General features: G+C 40.3%; 1 protein-coding gene across 5 annotated transcripts in view; it reads right to left on the bottom strand.

Moving 5' to 3' along the window:
• Positions 1 to 20,324, bottom strand: part of LOC122552844 (transmembrane protein 144-like) — a 71,504-nt gene extending 51,180 nt beyond the window's left edge. For 3 of the 5 annotated variants that reach the window (XM_043695870.1, XM_043695898.1, XM_043695904.1), the window contains exons 1-4: positions 10,391 to 12,208; positions 10,130 to 10,303; positions 4,018 to 4,140; positions 2,877 to 2,976 (exon numbers count right to left, since the gene is read on the bottom strand). In XM_043695870.1, coding sequence (XP_043551805.1) covers positions 2,877 to 2,976; positions 4,018 to 4,140; positions 10,130 to 10,303; positions 10,391 to 10,490 — 497 coding nt within the window. In that variant the 5' untranslated portion in view covers positions 10,491 to 12,208. Of the gene's footprint in view, positions 1 to 2,876; positions 2,977 to 4,017; positions 4,141 to 10,129; positions 10,304 to 10,390; positions 12,209 to 20,223 lie in introns of those variants that run through there. The other 2 variants (XM_043695879.1, XM_043695889.1) reach the window with 2 other exon arrangements.
• Between the last annotated feature and the right edge of the window lie 1,096 nt (positions 20,325 to 21,420).

The raw sequence follows: 21,420 nt of genomic DNA, 5'->3' as shown, positions 1-21,420 counted from the left end.
TAATCAGTGCTCTTGATGATTGCAGCCTGATCAAATGCTTGCCATAATTCCTCTTTTGGAAATTTGCTTTCCAGATGGTCGCGTAGCAGTTGAATATATTGAAGGTTGTCAGCCATGTCCATAACGCTGTTGAGAATAGTCAGAACCTTCTTCACTTCATCACACCAAAGAACATGTTCACCTAGATACTGAATCTTCAGTTTATTAACCTTGGCCTTTGCAAATTGCATAGCTTCAAATTTTAAACAGCTTCTCTGTAAGAATTTGCCCAAAGATGAAATTCACCTAAACCATCATTCAGAACTGTCAATGTAGTGCAATATTGTGGCTTTGTGAGCATTTCTAGGCAATATTTGTTTATTTGATCATTATACTTATTCTATTGTTCTGTGCAGTGCTTGATCAAGACACTCACTGCAAAGCCTTTTGACAATCACCTCACTTCACTTAGAGGCTGAAATGCCACTTTGTCACACTCTGTGACTTTGGCAAAATCTTCTTATTGTCCTTTGTTCACAGCTGACCGGCTGAACATTGTATATGCCGTTCTTAATGACACAAAGTCCATCTGATGTAAACATCATCTTCTGCAAATCAAGGTCACTGTTAACATAAAATTTCTTCATTGTCGTCCCGATGGAGGCTCTGTCACAGAAAAGTCAGTTTCAAAATTCCTGCCAGGACAATCTTGTAAGTGTGCTGTACATAAACTTGCTGTACAAAATCAGCAATTTTTGGACTGTAATTCCCATGCTTTTATCCACTATCAAGATATGAAAATAAGATTTGTGTAATTCAAGCAGAGACTGTCGCTGTATGAAGAAGCTAATACACTCTACAATTTCAAACGTATAATTCTGGCCACACTAGCTCTTAGTAATTGCTGTGTACTTCACCATATGGTCATCAATGTCCTGTTCAGAAAGTACGGGCACATTCATCTCCACTTCAAGAATATCATTACCAACAAAAACTTGCACCATACCAGGATTGGTCTTTCTCTACGCTCTTCCAGGCACGTCCTGGAATTCATGGGCTGTCCATATGTGGCTGATGGGAACTTGCTGCAGTGAGGTCTACTGAGGACTCCTTAATTGCCTGGTCTGTGTGTAATGTCCAATGTGTGGACATTCATGGGATGGGAACGAGTTTTGATTTCCCAGTGTATGGCCATGCACTGCTTACAGGAAACATTGTACTCTTTCCTTCCTGTCTGTCCTTTCAAAAAAAATGACATACCCAGGAATATTTGATTCTCAACTTTGATCTTCTTGTCACCATGTATCTGTATTGACAATAAGATCATAGCCGAGCAAAAGTGAGGACTGAAGATGCTGGAAACCAGAGTTTAGATCAGAGTGGGGCTGGAAAAGCACAGCAGGTCAGGCAGCATCCGAGGAGCAGGAAAATCGACGTTTCGGGCAAAAGCCCTTCATCAGGAAGGGCTTTTGCCCGAAACGTCGATTTTCCTGCTCCTCGGATGCTACCTGACCTGCTGTGCTTTTCCAGCACCACTCTGATCTAAACATTAAGATCATAGCCACTGACTGTACTTGTGAAAATTATACCAATTAACTGTATTTATGCTCTTAATAATGTCATCCAAGTTACTGAAAGTTCCACCAACGTCTCCAGGTGTTTGTCATGATCTGGAATGTCCTCGGTTACTCCATAGTAGCTTTTATCATTGACAGCTGATTCAGATTCCATTTGGTGTGGGCCCACCAGCAGAGTACCACAGTAACTATGTGGTGTCACTTTCTGCTCCAATCTCCATTCTCTCTAGTAAGTGCACAAGGTGTGCCAACACTCGTAGATGCGCTGAAGCATTAAATACCTAATTCCCACCACATGAGTATGATTAAGAACATCCATATGTTCCACTGGCTCAAATTAACAATGAAGAACAATGTGGTGAGATTAAAAAATGTTTACTTACATTAGTGGAACAGAGAAGAACCAAATGAAACCACCCCATAACTGTGTTTCTTGTGGATTGATCTCTATCCACATTGCTTACATGTGGTCAAGTTAGACAACTGTAAACTCTATCCAATGCACATAATCTTCTGAGAGAGAACCAAATGTAAAATCTCCATGATTACCACGCATAATATTGTGTTTCAACTGTTTGACTCTTGTCAGACATCATTTTATCCTTAACCTAGCAGCAAAGTAACATTAGGAAGGCAAAGATAATTGACCCACTTACCTTCTCTATAAACAATCCACTTCAACATTGGAGTGAAAGACCTTTTTAAAGGATTTTTCCACGAGCACAAAGTGGTCTCTGGGGCCTTCCAGATTTAGACTTTTCTAGGATGGATGAGGTCATGTGCCAATGAAGTACTCATGTAAACTTTGGGAGCTGACTCCAACTATGGAAATGATCCAATTTCCATGATTTAATACAGCCTCTACATTGATGATGTGCATTCTGTTCCACTGCAGCTGTGCTAATACAGTAGAACTGCTGCTGAAATTACAACTTACTGTACTGTGTTTCACCATCTCAGTCAGTAGTTAATCTAATGCCACCAGCATTTCTCCAGAAGAAAGCTGCCCACATCTTCATCAAAGTAGCTTATTGTCACAGCTTCAGTCACATTTACCATATATATGTGTCTAATGTTTACTGCTCTTTTAGGAAGAATAAACTTCTTCAAACCTTAAATCCTATTTGAGACCTGAACAATTCTGAATTCTTTGCCTCCACTCAAAACCAAACACAATCACTCTGAAACCGTGCAGTTTTATTTTCCCATAAGATTGGAAACAACACTGACTGCAGGATTCTTTGCCAATTACATCTACATGAACAACTTATTAATTATATAATCCATCAAGTGAATATAACTATAAAGGCATTTACCTACCTTGAACTAGCCCAGCCCATTAAAAGGCTAAAGGTAGCCCAGATTAAACCTCCCATGCCAAGCCCAACTGTTTTCAAGATAGGAATAACTGTGATATTTCCTGAAAAATGAAAATTATTCATGAAAACCATTGTTTATATTAAACAGATATTGGATTTCTGATATATTGCTACTATTCTTCCCTGATGTCCTAATCCATGCTAAAATAAGGAAGTTAATGTTGGCTTCAGTACCATGGGAAGGAAGAATATCACCCAAAAATTACACTCCAGCCCATGAGAAAGTGAGGCCTATCAGAAATTGTACGTGTTAGTAATAGGTGAGGAAATGACTGGCTCAGACAGCCTCTGCACTAAGGAGAAGCTTCTGGGGAGAGGAAACTGTCGAATGTAAATAAATTTGACGTATGTTTAGGAAAAAGCAAAAGGTTTTACAAAGTGCACTTTCCCAAACTAAAATGAATATGGAGATCATACATATTTTCACAATATTGAATTAGAATACATTCCTAATATTAAAATTGCATTTGCATATTGTGATGTTCACTTGCATTGTGTGGATAAATTAGATGTTAATATGAAATTAAGATGAACAAATACAATGCATTTGTTTTGGCGGGGTAAGAGGTTATGGCTTATCAAAGTAAGCAGCATTGAAGTTAAAGAAATAGAATCAATGTTCACTCATGGCACCCAGAGACAGCAACAAGCTCACAATCCACAGTGAGTGCAGCCCATATGATTTTTGAAACTTTCCCATGTAGCTCAGTTTATGCTGATTTATAGGTCATTTAAGTAACGAATGTCAAAACAATCAAAGATATAACAGTAATAACATTCACAGTCAACAATCAGAAGATCAATGTTCATCGTATTGCCCTAAATTTTATCAAATACTCTCTCAAAAAAGTGTTACACTGTACTTATGTGCACCAGTCAGTGCCCTCAAAGTAAAGCACAATTTTAAGGTCACGACTGCAGTTGTATTACACCTTCAAGCTTCTGCTTGGATATCAATTTGAGAATCAAAACATTTCCCCTCCTTCCACTCGCAATCTAGAAAGACATCCACACACATGTCAAATACAGAAAGGACTTTTTGTTTCAGATATAGAAGTAAATCAACTTGCAATTAATCATACCTGTAGCCCACAGAAATCCACCCAGCATCGTGAGAGGCCAGAACTGTGGACACTGCTGAATCAGATGGACCACCAGTGAGACAACCCACACTGCAGTACAAAAAATCCACTGGAAAAATAGACCTGTAGAACACGGAGTTCAAGACCTCAGCAAAATTTGTGAATGCAGTATACTCCAAAAATAATGTATATTGATCAAGAAGAATAGTTGTCAAATATCTTTTTATAAATATTGACCCAACTGTTTGTCTGTGGATTGTGGTAACACTTTTGTTGTTGCAGAAGCATGACAAGTATGTTATAACCTCTGTCTTTATGAATACTGAGCAACAATGCCCGAGTTGCACAAGTAATCGACTTATTGATTTTTGGTTGAGCGTATTACAAAGAGACCTCATTTTAAGTCTTCCCTTTCAATATTTTTCATATTCTCTTACCTCATTTAAAAAAGTATAATTTCCTGTTTTAACAGCCTTTAGTTCCTAATCACATTTCATATCATTGCAGCTCTCACATCACCACATGAGTCACGTCACTACATCATCAGCAAGACTCTGATTGTGCTGCTAGAGTTGGTGCCATTGTGTCTGCACCTTAGAGTCAAAGATCATCATCTTTTAAAACAGCTCTCTGCTCAGGTACTGAAGTAAACTTCATTTTTAATCTTTATTTTTATTTTATTTTCTCTGCTGTTTTATACCTAAGAGGTACTGCTGTAGACTTAGTTTTATAAGTTTTCTTAAATGCATTCATGGAATGTGGCATGTTTTGTGATTAATTCAATTGGTCAAACTACCAGGCTTGAAACAAAACACACTTTATTCATACACTATAATTAAAATATAGACAAAACAAAAATAAAAGAATTGGCTTAACTGTAACTCTATCAGAATGCCAAACAGAATAATACATATTAATTACTGCTAATTAACTGTTCCAATATAGTAACATCCCATAAACACACACTTGGCAAAGGCAAATTCAGTAAGACAAGTTGTCTCACATGCAATTCTAGCAGCAGGAAGAGATTCCCAGTTTTTAGCTGTAACAGAGAGAGGAATAAGAATTTGCACATCCAGCTTCAAGATCTCAGCAACTTCTATTGAAGGCTAGGAAAGAAAAACTGAAAAAGAAAATCCTGGAGTTGTGGGAGCCTCATCCCACCCATTCAGGCTGCTTCTATTCTTAGAACTTTTAAAAATAGTGCTTCACAAATTGCTTACCTTATTGACTTTGGAGCAGACTTCTTGATACTTCTGTCTCAACTTATCTTCATGAAAGAAACCAGACTAAAGTTCACCTCTGAAAACTATAGTATCATCACATATCCGCACTTAAAAAATGAACCAACAATATACAAAGATGACTTCCTTTTTCAAAAAACCCTTAGTCTTACATTGTCAGTGCACTACAATGCATATAGTTTACATTGACACTAAGCATGCAACCATTCACTACTATAGTCCCTTTCTGCCTGTTTTCTCCCCACCCAGCACATCCATCTTCCTTCATGTAAGTCGCAACCTCACATCAGCAATTATATTATCTCATCCTGCCACGTATATAATTTTCAAATTGCATGGCTGCAATAATAAGCTCCATCCAAGCAGTCTGGTGTTTTCATCCTTAGATTTTTCTAAAAACTTTAACGGGTTATGATCAGTATATACAATTGCCTCAAACACATTACTGGCAACATAAAATGTTGAAATATTGCAATATCAACACCAAATTCAAGGTCTTCTTCTCAAGAATCATGGCATATTTCTGTTGATAATTATTCAGTTTTCTGGAAAAAATACCCAATAGATCTTTCTATCCTCTTATTGTCTTCTTACAACAGTACATCACCGACACAACCATCACTCACGTTGTTAGCCACCTATCAACCAGTGGAGAAATCATGCTGTAAATTCTTCCACTGAGATTTTCTGCACTTTTCCAATAAGTTAGTCAGTGGAGCAACCACACTACTAACATTCATTATGAACTTTTGATAAACTCATTCAGTCCCAGACATCATAGCACAGCCTCCTTCGTTGATGGTATGTCTTCACCTTCTATGGGCCCATTTGTCCATGTTCAATGATATGGTCCAGGACTCACTCTTATCCAGGTTTATCACCAAGCCTGCCTGCTGAAGTCAGTTGAACAATTCCAATCAATGCTCCAAATAGTCGTTCCATTTGTGATTGTAAATCACCAGATCGATGGTGTACACCTCACAATTGGACAATCCCAAAATGACTTAATTGGTTAGTCTTTGAAATGTGGATGGTGCATTTTTCATACCAAATGGCATGGCTTTGCGATAGTCCACACATAATCATTGGGTACCATCAGCTTTTGGTACCATAACGATGGGGGAGCTCTATTTGCTACAACTCGCTTCAGTTATATTCTCTTTCAGCATGTGTTCAATCTCCTTTTGAACCTGCGCCAACTTTACAGGGTTAAGTCTATAAGGATGTTGCTTCATTGGAACATTTCCTAAATCTACATCATGCGTAATTAGTTTAGTACTTGCCACCTTATACCCACATTTATTCTCCATGTGAGTGTTATAAATCTTTCAGGTCATTTTCAATTTTTCTCTAGAAGATAGCTCAATAATTTATCCCAGTCTTTGAGAATGTCCTCACTGTCTGGTTTAATTTGATAACTCATCTGAATAACTTTGGTGTAAAATGTGACCCTTTATCTGATTGAATCTCTGTGGGTAGTCCATATCTAGTTAAAAAAATTAAGGAACTTTTCTACAATTTGTTAGCTGCCATACTGCGTATCACAGAATAGAAATAGAAAGATAGGTGGAGGGACAGGTTACTACCTTGTGGAGGCAGGGAGGCTACAAAACGATTTAGACAGGTTAACAGAGTGGACAAAGAAGTGGCTGATGAAATACTATGGCAAGTGTAAGGTCGCGCACTTTGTTAGAAAGAATAGAGACATGAACTATATTCTAAATGGGGAGAAAGCTCAGAAATCTGAAGTGCAAAGGGACTTGGGAGTCCTAGTCCAGGTTTTGCTTAATGTCAACTTGTAGATTGAGACAGTAGTTAGGGAGGCAAATACAATGCCATCATTCGTCGTGAGATGTACTTCTGAGGCTTCATAAAGCTCTGGTCACACCACATTTAGAATATTGTGAGCGGTTTTGGACCCCATGCCGCAGGAGGAATGTAATGACCCTGGAGTGTATTCATCGGAGGTTCACAGAGATCCCAGGAACCTTAACATGAGGAAAGTTTGAGGACTCTGCGACTGTTCTTGATGGAGTTTAGATGGATGAGGGGGGATCTGATTGAAACTTACAGAATACTGAATGGTCTGGACAGAGTGGACATTGGGAAGATGTTTCCAATGGCAAGAGAGACTTGGACCCAGGGGCACAACCTTACCTTTAAGAACGGAGATAAGGAGAAACCTCTTTAGCCAGAAAGTGGTGAATCTGTGGAATTCATTGCCACAGAACACTGTGGAGGGCAGGTCATTGAGTATATTTAAAACAGAGATAGTTACGTTTTCGATTGTCAAGGAAATCAAAGGTTATAGGGAGAAAGCAGGAAAATGGGTTTGAAAAATCTATCAGCCTTGATTGAATGGCAGAGCAGACTTGATTGGCCAAATGGTCTAACTTCTACTCTTTTGTCTTATGAAATGGCCCATGGAAATCTAATTGGTAGAAAGAGCTAGTAAAGTGTTTGCATCATTATCAGTGGAGACATGTGAGGATTACAATGAGGTGCAAATGCCATATTAGATTACATTCCCTATGGTGTGGAAACAGGCCCTTCAGCCCAACCAGTCCACACCGACCCTCCGAAGAGTAACCCACCCAAACCCATTTCCCTCTCACTAATGCACCTAACACTATGAGCAATTTAGCATGGCCAATTCACCTAATCTGCACATCTTTGGGCTGTGGGAGGAAACCGGAGCGCCCGGAGGAAACCCACGCAGACACGCGGAGAATGTGCAAACTCCACACAGCCAGTCGCCTGAGGCTGGAATCAAACGTGGGACCCTGGTGCTGTGAGGCAGCGGAGCTAACCACTGAGCCACCGTGCCACCCCATATCAGCAAGTACCAGAAGTCTACAGGCAACAGTTCAGGAATCTCAGGAAGGAACCCAGTCAAATATACATAGAGTTTGAAAGGCTCAAACAAGGTAATATTGATAGGTAGATAAGGACATTGAAAGTAGATCAAACGTATGATACTATTACGGAGATGATTATTTTGGAGGAGCTCAAACATTCACTTCCTGAAGTGATGAGAACTCATGTGGAAGAGCAGAGAGATAAGACTGAATAATTAGCACTAGAATTGGAAGATGATTAGGAGTTGGTTCATAAATCAAAGTTTGGTTTCCAACATCAATTTCAGTCCGTGAAGGATAGAAATTGGGGGAAAAATAATCGACAGGTGGTAAAGGAGAAGGAGATTGCATTGAAGATACCAAAGATAGCTTACCACAGGGTAGAAAGGAAACCATGAAGGGGAAAGAAAAGTTAAAAAAAGCCCAAGTCATGTTTCTGGGCCAAACAAAAGACCCCCATGGAATATGAAAATAAAGGTTTTGGGGAGTTTACCAAACCATTGGCAAAGAGGGAAGTATTACAATTCCTGGGACTGTATGGTTTTTGTTGGATGTTTATTCCAAATTTTAGCAGCGTGGTTACTCCACTGACTAACTTATTGAAGAACTGCAGAAAATCTCAGTAGACTGAGGAATGTCAGAAGGTATTTGACAGTCTGAAAGCTGTGTTAGCCACTGCTCCAGTGTTAGCTACACCTAATTACATAAAGCCATTCAAGGTGGCTATCAATGCGAGCGATGGAACAATAGAAGCAGCCTGAATGGGTGGCGTCAAGCTCCCACAGAACCATGATTTTTTAGTTTTAGCCTTCATAGCAGCTGCTAGGATCTTGAAGCTGGATGTGGAAACTCTTATTCCTCTCTCCATTACATCTAAAAACTGTGAATCTCTTCCTGCTGCTAGAATTTCATGTGAGACGATCTAATTCATTAAATTTGCCTTTGACAAAGGTGTGTTTGTGGAATGTTACTATATTGGAATAGTTAATTAGTAGTCTATATATATATTATTTTGTTAAGCATTTTCAGAGTTACAGTTAAGCCAATTCTTTTAATTATTTTTATTTTATCTGTATTGTAATTATAGTGTAAAAATAAAATGTGCTTTGCTTAATGTCAAGTAGTTTGGCCAATTGAATTGCATCTGGAATATAATGCCTTACACTTACCTTCAAAATAAGAAGAAATTTAGGTTATATCTTCTTAATATATTTTAAGCGGGTTTAGTCTGGTCCATAACAATGAGGAGAGATTTGGTTGACTGGATCTGAATTCACAGGAGTTGAAAAGAATGAAAGGCAATCTCCTCAAATTCAGACAGGGCTGCACAGGGCATGGGTGATGTTTCCCATAGCTGGGAGACCCAGAACTCAAATATACTGTCCCAGGACATGTGGTAGTCCATATTGGACTGAGAGGAGGTAAAACCATTTCACTCAGAGGGTGCTGTACTTATGGAAGTCTCTACAATTTAAACTTGTAGAGGTCAGGTCACTGTAGAACAGTCATATTGGACTTGAAAGAGGCTCTCCAGAGATACTGCCAGATCTGCTGAGTTCCTCCAGCATTTTCTGTTTTTATTTCAGATTTCCAGCATACCGCAGTATTTGGCTTTTATTACCACAGTGGTCTTACCTGTTTCCATAGTTCCTGGAGCCTGAAATATGTTAAACACTCAAACTTATTTTCAGTACACCATAAACAACAATTAAGTTTAAGATGTTTGATATTCATTGTGTCACTTGCCAAAAGCAGAATAACCAACTTGAAACAGATAGATCAATTGGAAAAATATTCTGCATGTTGTCTGCCAGAAATAAAAGACAACATTTGTGTGTAAAGATGTACAATTAGGTGATCAATGGTGTGAAGTCATTACATCTGCACAAAGTGAATTGTAAAAGCTAATGAAATAACAAGTACATCAAGACCTGGGTTTTCTTAGCTGACAAAATGTCATCAAAATCAGGCAATTACTAGACTAAAGTAAATTCTTGGAAGGCAACTTACCATCTCCTGTATCAATTTTCTTCACTGGAACAAAATTACTGCCAAAACAAATCACAGCAACTGCTGTAGAGACAAAACCTTTGACCAATGGCACGGTGCCCGTGACATTCTGTGGTATCGCTTTTTTTGTATAAGTAAACCTTTCCTCCATTGTGCCATTTTGCAGTAACCTGTCTTATGGAAGAAAATTACATTGAACAACTTCAATATTTTGGCCAGCAGTAATTAATCTTTACAAGCACAGTACAACACTGAACTTACTGTTGCTGAAACCGTTTGGGTTTGTTCTTGAATCACATCCAATAATATACACTGCTCCAATGAAGACTGATACGAGAGACCATCTCAGGCTAAATAACATGCTGGTTGACAGGGCGCCACACTTCTGGAGCGATCAGTCTCGCAAGGGTAGAGATTCACAGTGTGACCAGTCATGAGGAAAATAATGCTGTGCTCCTTTCACAAGTATTGATATGGTCTTCTCTCAGCCTAAGCTGTCATTGGTTATTTGTAAATTACCTGCCAATACAAATGCTTATTGGACTTTAATGCTGTAAACACATTCACTATGAATACTACTTAAAAAGAGATGCTGCCCATAAGGATTGAAAAGAAAATCTAGAGATGAAGGTTTGAACTTTATTTGGGAATGGTTCAATGAAACCAGAAGAAACTTGAACCTTGTCTCAGTTAGAATGTTGCAGCTAGGAGGTAAACTTTCCTGTTATATTGAGAAAGTACTCAGGTGCTGGTGATCATTATCAATTGTTTTTATCTCCACACTCTTTGGAACATTTCCAACAAAACAAGTTGGGAAGATCTTAGGTAAGGTAATATTTCGGAAAGAATCCATGTTGGTTCTGAGTCTGCATTAAGCTCCATTACGTTAAATACAACAGAATTGTAATTATTACCAAGACCATTCTGTGCTCAGTCAACAACATGCATCACTTGTAGCATCCATTAAATTTGGAGATAGCCAAAGCATCATGTTTCCACATATATTCTAGTGTTATCTCTCCCAGTATTATTTGGTTATTATTGCCCTACCAAATTAATTAAACCTCACTGAATAGTACTAACAAGATGTCTTGTGGGGATCTCAGTTAAGGTTCTGTTCAGGTTTAAAAATTCCAGCTTGTACAGGTAACATTTCTCCTGAGGTCAGTCCCAATATCCTAAGAATCTAAAGCCCTCATTCCTGCCCCACTTCTCCAGCCACACCTTCATCTATTTCCAAATTGACTTGTAAGTGTTACCAGCAGTAATCCAGAGATGACTAGGTTTGATTTTCTGTTTGCTAATTTCCTACCTGGCACCGTTAATTCTGACTGCAGGATCACCTCTTCTTACCTATGTAATTTCAGACAGACAAAGACGATGATACTATTGACTATTTACCATCCCCACTCAGGATGTTCTGCTGCTACACAGTGACAGCCATGACCCTGGCAGCAGAGGGGCAATGCACCATCCTAGATTCACATCTGCAGTCACAGAAATACCTACTTATTCACCCAATTATCAAATTACCTATCACTATTGTTCTTCTGGTCCTTTTTATACTACCCTATAGTGCTGAGCCACATGTGCATTGTGGAATGACATAATTTATACATTTGTTTTGGAATATATATTCCGAATTGTGTTTTACTTGAGCTTCGTGGGAAAGAGCGTGATGTGCTGATTACTGAAGTGTTTTGGAAGGGAAACTAGGGTTAAAGTTACTGCCATTGCCCATAGATTTCTTGTTCATGTACAGCCTAGGCCGAAAGGGGCAGTCAAGGATATAGCTTCTCTTCCTCTTCCTCCTCGTGCTCCTGCCTGTCAACTTCTCAGCTCATTGTCAATGAAAAAACCTGTTCCCTCATGGTGGCAAAATGAAAGTTGACAATCTTGAAATCTACTCGTGAAGTATTTCAGGGCCACTCCAAAACAGCCCAGTCAGCAGAAGCAGTGTCCTGAATTGGAACATCAAATGTCTGTTTTGAAACATCCCTGTGGCAACACAGCCCACATAAGCTGCTGTGTACGTGTACAGGGGTTCCAAAATGGAGTGGAAAAAGTGAGGTCTGCAGATGCTGGAGATCAGAGCTGAAAATGTGTTGCTGGAAAAGCGCAGCAGGTCAGGCAGCATCCAGGGAACACGAGAATCGACGTTTCCTGAAGAAGGGCTTATGCCCGAAACGTCGATTCTCCTGTTCCCTGGATGCTGCCTGACCTGATGCGCTTTTCCAGCAACACATTTTCAGTTCCAAAATGGAGTGCCTTGAGTAGATAACGCTTATCATATGACACCTCATGGTGGCTGAAATAGAGCTAGCCCAGGGGATTGCTGCAAAATAAATCTACCATGACCATAGCCAGGATATCTGCCATTGATCCGCAGCATGGTCCACCCGTGGTCATAAACCAGCAGCACGCTGAGGGATGGGAACTCCATTTTGTTACTGTAAATGATCAAGTTCACTTGAGATACCTAGGATGTAACGTGCTTGCTATCAGAACCTTACACCACACCCTGAAATCCCACACTGACCTTCATGGTTACTTTGTCAGCTTATATCTGACAACAGTAAACAAGAGGAAGTTAGCATGCTTCACACAGAGATGTACACTAATCTCCCCTATATGACAATGTAGTACTACTCTACAGAGTGCTGTGTAGTGCAAGCGTGCTCCCATATCTAAGGAAACTTATACTGGACTCAATGTTCCACAAGTGGTCTCACCAAATCTTTATATAATTGCGGTAAGACTTCTTTACTCCTGTATTCAAATACTCTTGTAATAAAGACAACTATTTATCTTTCTAATTGCTTGCTACACCTGTAGATTTGCTTTCAGTGTCTTGTGAACAAGGACACATAGGTCTCATTGGACTTCAACACTTCCCCAATATCTCATTATTTGAAAAGTGATCATCATCTCTATTTTTCCTACCAAAGTGGACAACTTCACATCTTCCTGCAGTATATTCCGTTTACTAAGTGCATGACCTCTGACTTATCTTGTTCAAAAACTCTTGAATGTGCTTTGCATTTTCCTTGTAAACTACATTCCCATTTAGTTTTGTGTCACTTGAAGATATTACATTTAGTCCCCACAGCCAAACCACAGAGAGATTGTGCTCAAGCTATCTCACTCGTCACAGACTGCAAACCTGAGAATGACCCATTTAGTCCTACCATCTGTTTACTGTCGATTAATAAATTCTCAATCTCTGCCAGTATATTGCCTCCAGACCCATGTGCTTTAACTTTACAAAAGGTTATTGCCATTGCTCATAAGTTATTCATTCATGTACAGCCTGGGCAGAAAGGGGCAACCCCAAGACTGCAGCCTCTCTTCTTCTTCCTCCTCATTCCCAGCCTCCTTCTTAAGCTCCTGCCTCTCAACTACTCAGCTCATTGTTGCTGAGAAAACCTGTTCCCTCATGGTGACAAAGTAATGTCTTCAGTGGGACCTTATCAAAAGCTTTCTGAAAATTTTAAAATGTGCTTCATACATTGGTTTCCTCTTACCTCTTTTGCTAGTTGCATACTCAAGAAATTGTAATAGTTCCTTGAAATATAATTTCCCTTTGAGAAATCCTTGCTGATTCTCCCCAATCCCACCATAATGTTCAAAATGACAACTGATCCCATCATTTATAACAGATTCCCACATTTTCCTTACTGCTAATGTCAGGCTAACAAGCCAGCAGTTTCCCATTTCCTCCCGTCTTCCTTTCTTAAATAATGGGGCTACATTTGCTACATTTCAATCTGCAAGAACCATTCCTGGAATCTGGAGTATTTTGGAAAGTGCCCGCAATGGCCACTTTCCCTACAGTCACAACTTTAAGACATTCTGGGTTGTAGTTCATCAGGAAGCAGGCAATTTATTAATTTTTTAGTCCCATTAATTTCGCCGGGACTATTATTTTAACGTAGTTTAATTCACTATTCTTGCTTGTCCCTTGCTTCTCTAGTATTTCTGGGAGAATTTGTATATTTTCTGCATGAAGACAGACAGAAAGGATTTAGTTGGTCTTTCTGTTATTCCCTTCTTCTCCCTTATAAATTTTTCTGTCTCACTTATAATTGGCCAACATTTGTACCTACCTATTTTCATATTTCTCACCAGTTCACTTTCATATTCTGTTATCTCTTCCTTTATCAGTTTTTGGTCATCCTTTAATGAGTTGTAAGATGTTCTCAGTCCTCCAACTTACTATTTTTGGTAACTCTACAAACCCCTTCCTTTGATCAATTGCAATCTTTAATTTCTCTTGTTAGGTGTAATTAGATGGCCTTTCCTACTGGGTTTTGTGCTTTAAGCAGTTTAAAATCTGTTCTAAACCATGTATTAACTTTTTAAATGCTAGCTATTACCTGTCTGCTGTCATACGTTTTGACATAGTTCCCTAATCTACCGCAACCAATTTGCCCTCATACTTTTGAGGTTTGTTTTATTTAAGACCCTAGTTTCGGGTAGAATTAGACCACTTTCAAAATTAATGTTAAATTCCATGCATTGTTAATCTTTTAGGGGAGAATTACCACAATGTAATTATTAATTAGACCTTTTTCATTTCTGAACACTAGATCCTTACATCGTTCATTCTCTAATTGATTCTTCAATCTACTATTCTAGAAATCTCCCTCATATATTTTCAAGGAATAATTTGAGTAACTCACCTTCTGACTCCCCAGAACCTGCGCACCATCTACATGACACAAGTCAGGGGTTTGACAGAATACCACCACTCACCTGGATGAGTGCAGCTCCAATGCCACTCAACAAGCTTGACACCATTAGGACAAGATTACCTGCTTGCTTGGCAAAACATCCACAAACATCACCAATGCACAGCAGCAATAATGTACAAAATACCATACTGCAGAAACTTATTTAGGTTTCTTAGCATCTTCCAAACCCACAAACCCAACTATCTAGAAAGATGAGGGTAGCTGATGTATGGGTACACTATCACCAGTAAGTTTACCTTCAAGCCACTTACAATCCTGACTTAGAAATATCCCATCATTTCTCCAAAGTCACTTGGTCAGAATCTGGGAATTGCCACCATTACAGCACTGTGGGTGTACCTGCTCTGAATGGGACTGTAGCTGTTCAAGAATTCGACTCACCACCACCTTCTCAACAGTAATTTGGAATAGGGAATAAATATTGGAATACTGCCATTAGCTGAGCAAACCAGCAAAGCAGCTTTTTCTTTTAATACAATTGTCTCCTACTAGTCTACCAGGTACATTGGGTGAAGCAGACATCCCATGAAAGAATATAAATGTAAATTGATTATGGAAAATCAAGAGAAAGCAGGTTAATTTAATGCATTTTTTGTAATAGTCTTTGCTAATGAGGGTGTAAGCAGCATCTCAGGGATGGCTGTAAATCAGAAAATGGAAGAGAGTTGGACCTCAGGACAAGTCCAATCACCAGGGAACCAGTACTGAGTAAACTATAGGAGCTGCAGGCTGACAACTTCCTGGGTCCTGACAGATTTTACCATTTGTTCTTAAAAATTGATACATGATGTACTGTACTTAGATTTCCAGAAGGTATTTGATGAAGTGTCTAATAAAAAGCTATAATAATAAATAGATGCTTATAGTATTCTAGTAACAGAAGTGGATGGATAAAAGATTGACTGGATCACAAGAAGCAGGGAGTCGACATAAATGATGTTTTTGTCTGGCTTGCAAGATGTAACGTACATTTCTAGTTCCTACATAAAGGAGCACTGCTGCAGAACGTTTTGCTTGCATTGACAAATACATTACTGTATGAACTGATGGGATGTAGTAGGTTTGACGTCTGGTGCAATAACGCTCTTATAGACATCCACCTACTGTAACAAAACAGTGTTATCATAGGAGACTAAGTTGTGAGGGTACAATCAATCAACCATGGAATACTGCCATTAGCTGAGCAAACCAGCAAAACAGCTTTTTCCTTTAATACAATTGTCTCCTACTAGTCTACCAGGCACATTGGACAATAACTTTACACCAATGTTTTCAATAAACTGTAGCAACATCAACATAATTTTACTGGTCTGCTGGCTTTCAAAGAATTAAGGGGATTAAATGAACCTATATTGCTGTTCCGATCCTGGATATTTTTCTGTACAATATATTAAATGTAAGGGCTTTTACTCTCTGTTCAGCTGGTATTTGTTTTCAATCTTGCTATAGCAGTGCTTCTGCAAAAGTTATCTGTCCAACAAAGAGGTTGGATTCCTATGAAGGAGATGGAGTCTCAGCTGCTACCTGGAGAGCCAGGCTCTCACATTACCACTTTTCTCAAAGACCCACTGCTTCTTGTGCTCCTTGGGCAACCCACAAGCTAGCAGTGGGTCTATCCCCAGGACCAAGGCACCTAGAGGTAAGTATGCCACCACTGAGAGCTGCTAGCTAGTCAGAATCCTCACTGAGCAGACGATAGCTGCTGCTGGTACTACATCAGAAAAAAAGGTGTTCGAGGACAACAACATCAGATCCAACACTAAGCTCATGGTGTACAGAGCTGTGGTGGTTCCATCCCTCCTATGTGGCTCTGTGGTGTGGACTGTCTACAGTAGAAATCACAAGGCACTGGAGCAGTGACACCAACACTGCCTACAGAAGATCCTGCAAATCCGCTGGGCAGACAGATGAACCAACACTAGCGTTCTAGACTAGGCCAACATCCCCCGCATTGAGGTACTGACCACCTTTGATCGGCTGCACTGGGCTAGGCATGTCATCTACCTGATGAACACAAGATTCCCCAAGGGGGCTCTGTATTCCCAGCTCCAAAGCAACAGGTGAGCACCAGGTGGACAGAGGAAGCGCTTCAGTGATACCCTCAAGGCCTCACTGGTGAAGTGCGGCATTCTCGCAGACAGTGGGGATCACTGGCCCAAGACCATCCAAAATGGAGGAGCAGTGCGGGAAGGGATCGAGCACCTCGACACTTGCCATCAGGAAAAAGTGGAAGCTAGGCAAAAGAAGTGCGCTATCACACGACTACCCCACCCACCCCTTCCCACAACCTCTTTCTGCCCCAAGTGTAACAGTGTCCACGGAACCCACATCGGACTGTACAGTCACCTACAGACTCATCCTGAGAGGGTGGGAGACTCATCGTCATCTGCGAGAGACCACCAGTGAGACACTTACATAAGGCTTCCTATTGAGAAGGGACCCAGGTAAAAGTAAATGCTGGCAGAAAGGAGTTCTCGCAAAAAGAACAAGGGCAGCAGAGTGGGTCACATCAGTACCCCTTCCTCACTAACTCCTGCTTCCTGACACCAGGCCCCTCACTCAGGCCTGTAGGTCCTTCTGAGTAAAAGATTCATTTGGAAGCCCACAGTCAAAGGTGATAAGATATGTTACATGCGTTCCCTCATGCATTGTAAGCTAACCACTAGCTGTTGGGTTCCATCAGTAGGACGAGATCATTAAGTGGGCGTTAATTCCATTCTGAAGTAGTTTATAAATTTTGAAGTAGATACTGCAGATACTGAAGATTAGAGTCAAGACTAGAGTGGTGCTGGAAAAGCACAGCAGGTCAGGCAGCTTCCGAGGAGCGGGAAAAATCGACATTTCGCCTTGATTCCTGATGAAGGGTTTTTGCCCGAAATGTTGATTTTCCTGCTCCTCGGATGCTGCCTGACCTGCTGTGCTTTTCCAGCAACACACTAATCTAGACTCTGATGTCATTACCCATCCCTGGTTGCCTCTGTGAAAGTGGTGGTGAGCTGCCTCCTTGTACCACTGCAGTTCACATACTATAGAGTGACCCACAATGCCCTTAGGGAGGAAGTTCCAGGAGTTTAACCTAATAACAGTGAAAGAACAGCAATAAATCAGGATGGTGAGTGGGTAGAAGGTGATCTTGCAAGATGGCGACAGTGTTCCCGTGTGTCTGTTGCCTTTGTCCTTCAAGATGAAAGTTGGTTGGAGTTTGGAAAGTGCTGCCTTAGGATCTTCAGTGAATTCCGGCAATGCATCTTATAGATAGTATACACTATTACCACTGAGCGTCAGCGGTGGAGGGAGTGGATGCTTGTGGAAATGGTGCCAGTCAAATGGGCTGCTTTGTCTTGAATCGTGTCAAGCTTCTTGGGTGTTGTTGAAGCTGTAACCATCCATGCAAGTGGGAATTATTCCATCACAATCCTAACTTGTGACTTGTAGATGATAAGCAGGCTTTGGGGAGTGAGCAGGTGAGTAACTCGCCACAGTATTCCTAGCCTCTAAGTTGTTCTGTGTTAATGTAGCAAGTCCAGTTGAGTTTCTGGTCAATGGTAACCTTCAGGATACTGATAGTGGGAGATTCAGCAATGGTAACACTGTTAAATATCAAGGGGTGATGGTTCAATTATGTTTTACTGGAGCTGGATATTACCTTGCATTTGTGCCACACAAATGTTACTTGTCACTTGTCAACCCAAGCCTGGGTATTTTCCAGATCTTATTACTTTTGAACATGGATTGCATCACTTTCCGAGGTGTCACAAATGGTGATGAACAATGCTCAATCATCAGGGAACATCCCCACTTCTGACATTATGATGGAGGGAAGGTCATTGCTGAAGCAGCTGAAAATGATTGGGCCCAGGACACTAACCTGAGGAACTCCTGAAGAGATGTCCATGGACTAACATGATTGACTCCAGTAAGCTGAGGAAAGTCATTTGTTTTCTCCCATTAGTTGCTGCAAGCTGTTGTGTTTAACCGATAAGTCAGAAACTTTATAATTTGTGAACCTGTCAGCCTGTGCCTCCTGTGAAGAGGATTAAGAGTTTAATATGCAGATTATATGTTGTTGGTTCATAGTTTACCTATGCTTAGAATCTATTTATTCTTAATAGATAGTCGTTTTTGTTGTAAAAGTGCAGAAACCTGTCCTTTTTTTTTGTTAACATGAGTCTATTGGTAAATTGAGGAATTTGCATACTTGGATAAAATTTGTATCTTTAGTGACAACTCTGGCAATAGTGAGACTTGATTTCCAGTGAATTACCCCAGTTAGATGTAACACGTTATGCGGAAGTACCTAGACAAGATCCAGCCTTGGAATGAGAAAAATAATATTCGCATCAGAAAATTGCCAGACAATAACCATCTTCCCCAAAGGATCATTTAACCCTCACCAACATGACATTCAATGGCATTACCATATTTGAATCTCCCACTATCAAAATTCTTAGGATTACTGTTGATCAGAATTTGAACTGGACCAAACAGTAAATGCAGTGGCTATAAGAGCAGATCAGAGGCTAGGATTTCAGCAGCAAATACTTCTGTCTCCTCAAAGATTGTTCAACAATCGCAAGACACAAGTACAGAATGTGGTGGAATACTCCTACTTGCCTAGGTGAGAACAGCTCCAGCAACACTCAAGAATTTGACACCATCCAGGAAAGCACTTGACTGACATCCATAACCTTCAACAATCACTGTGTGCAATTTACAAGATGCACTACAAGAACTCACAAAGGCTTCTCCAACAGCACCTTCCAAATCCATGCACTTTACCATCCAGAAGTCAAGGAATCATGGAAACATCACCACCTGCAAATTCCCATCAAAGTCAAGAAACATATCACTGATCTTGGAGTGTTAATGAGTCATAATCCTGGAACTGCCTCCCTAAACAGCAATGTTGCTGCTCTTACACTTCATGGACTGCAACAATTCACCATCACCCTCTCCAGAGCAATGGGATGAGTAACACAGCCGCGTCAACATGCCATGAAAGAATTTTAAAAAGCTCCTGAGCTGAAATGACTTTCATTTTCGCCAACCACCAGCTCAGAAATGATTTCATCGGCTGCAGCTCTCATCTATTTTGCTTGCTTGGCATTACCACAATATAGGACTGGAACTTGTGACTTGGGAATTCACTTGCATCAACCTATATCTCAATCATTCAGTTGCTTCATGCACTGAACTGTCAATGCCCTGTGCCATCTATATAAGAATTTAGTATGAAAAGGTGGCTGGAGAAATGACAGTGATTCAATCATGCTGCAGACGTAATTATATGCATTTTAATGAAAATGCACGTAACTTCTTTTGGCGTTATTTTATACTCACAGCACTGATAATATTTTGTAAAGCACCAAGAGTTCCAGTAGCTGCTGGTTTTATTCTAGTATTTTGTTTCTCTTGCTGCCCTTCATGGTACAGCTGCGGCTGTACTAACCACCAGAGCCCCTTTCACTGAACCGCTGCCTTCGAGTAACATCGGCCTGTGACGTCACAACAGCTCCAGGCTCCATTGTGACATCACAATAACCCATAGTGTTTCAGTCGGACTCAAACCAAAGCCTCAAATTCGTCGGGACGTCATGCATCAGCTTGCCTTCCAAATCCCTCCTTCCATGGATCAGACTTAATACAGGACATACACTGGAGAAAAGAAACTCATGGAACAAACCGGACGAAGTCCCCCTATTATGAACACGCAGCATCTCTTTTAACACGCAGCAGAGTTTTTGATGGTTCATCCTACATATATCTCACCCAGATGGCTAATAATCATGTGAGAGTCCTGCAGCATTGAGTGCCCGGAATCTGAAGGCGTGTTACTGTTCCTTAACTAAATTCTGAGACAACTTTTCAGAAACTTGACAGTGAAGGGGGTTGAAATGAATTTAACAATATCCTTACAACCCTGGGATCCAGGTTCAAGTTAAATCCAGATTAGTATCTCGTGGCCAATAATTCTCTCTCTTTCACTGCATGGGGATTTATTTACAGATCCACTGCCCTCAGCAAGAGAGGCTACTTTCTGGGAGGGTGATGTCATAAAATAATTCACTTAAATTTAGGCCTTCTCAATCTGATTCATATCCTAAATATAAAATCCAGAAAGTCCCTAATTCAGCATGAGCTCATTCCTGTAGGCTGGACAATCGCAGGAATATAACGTCATTCTAGTACAGCAAGGCATGTCTTTCCAGAAAAAGCAGGAATATACCCTTGAGCCTGCTTCCCCATTCCAAATCATGTTTAATCATCTCCCTCAACTTCATTTCCTCACACAATTCCTAAATCCTAACTGCAATCTTGTCCTGTTCAAATCCAATGCCTGAGTTTCTCCCCAAACCTCCTACCATCCCAAATATAGAATTCCAAAGATTTGCTAACCTCTGACTGAAGGGATTCTTCCATATCTCAGCCCTAAATGCCTTTCCTTTATTCTGAGACTGTTGTCCCTGGGTTCTATCCCCCTCAGCTGGAGGAATCACCCTGTCTTCCCTTCCTGAACTCTTTAAGTTTCTCATTCTT

Source organism: Chiloscyllium plagiosum, chromosome 1 (genome assembly GCF_004010195.1).
Source record: "Chiloscyllium plagiosum isolate BGI_BamShark_2017 chromosome 1, ASM401019v2, whole genome shotgun sequence".
Taxonomy (NCBI): Eukaryota; Metazoa; Chordata; class Chondrichthyes; order Orectolobiformes; family Hemiscylliidae; genus Chiloscyllium; species Chiloscyllium plagiosum.
The sequence above is the reverse complement of the archived record's forward strand: the minus strand, read 5'-3'. Positions and strand labels throughout refer to the sequence as shown.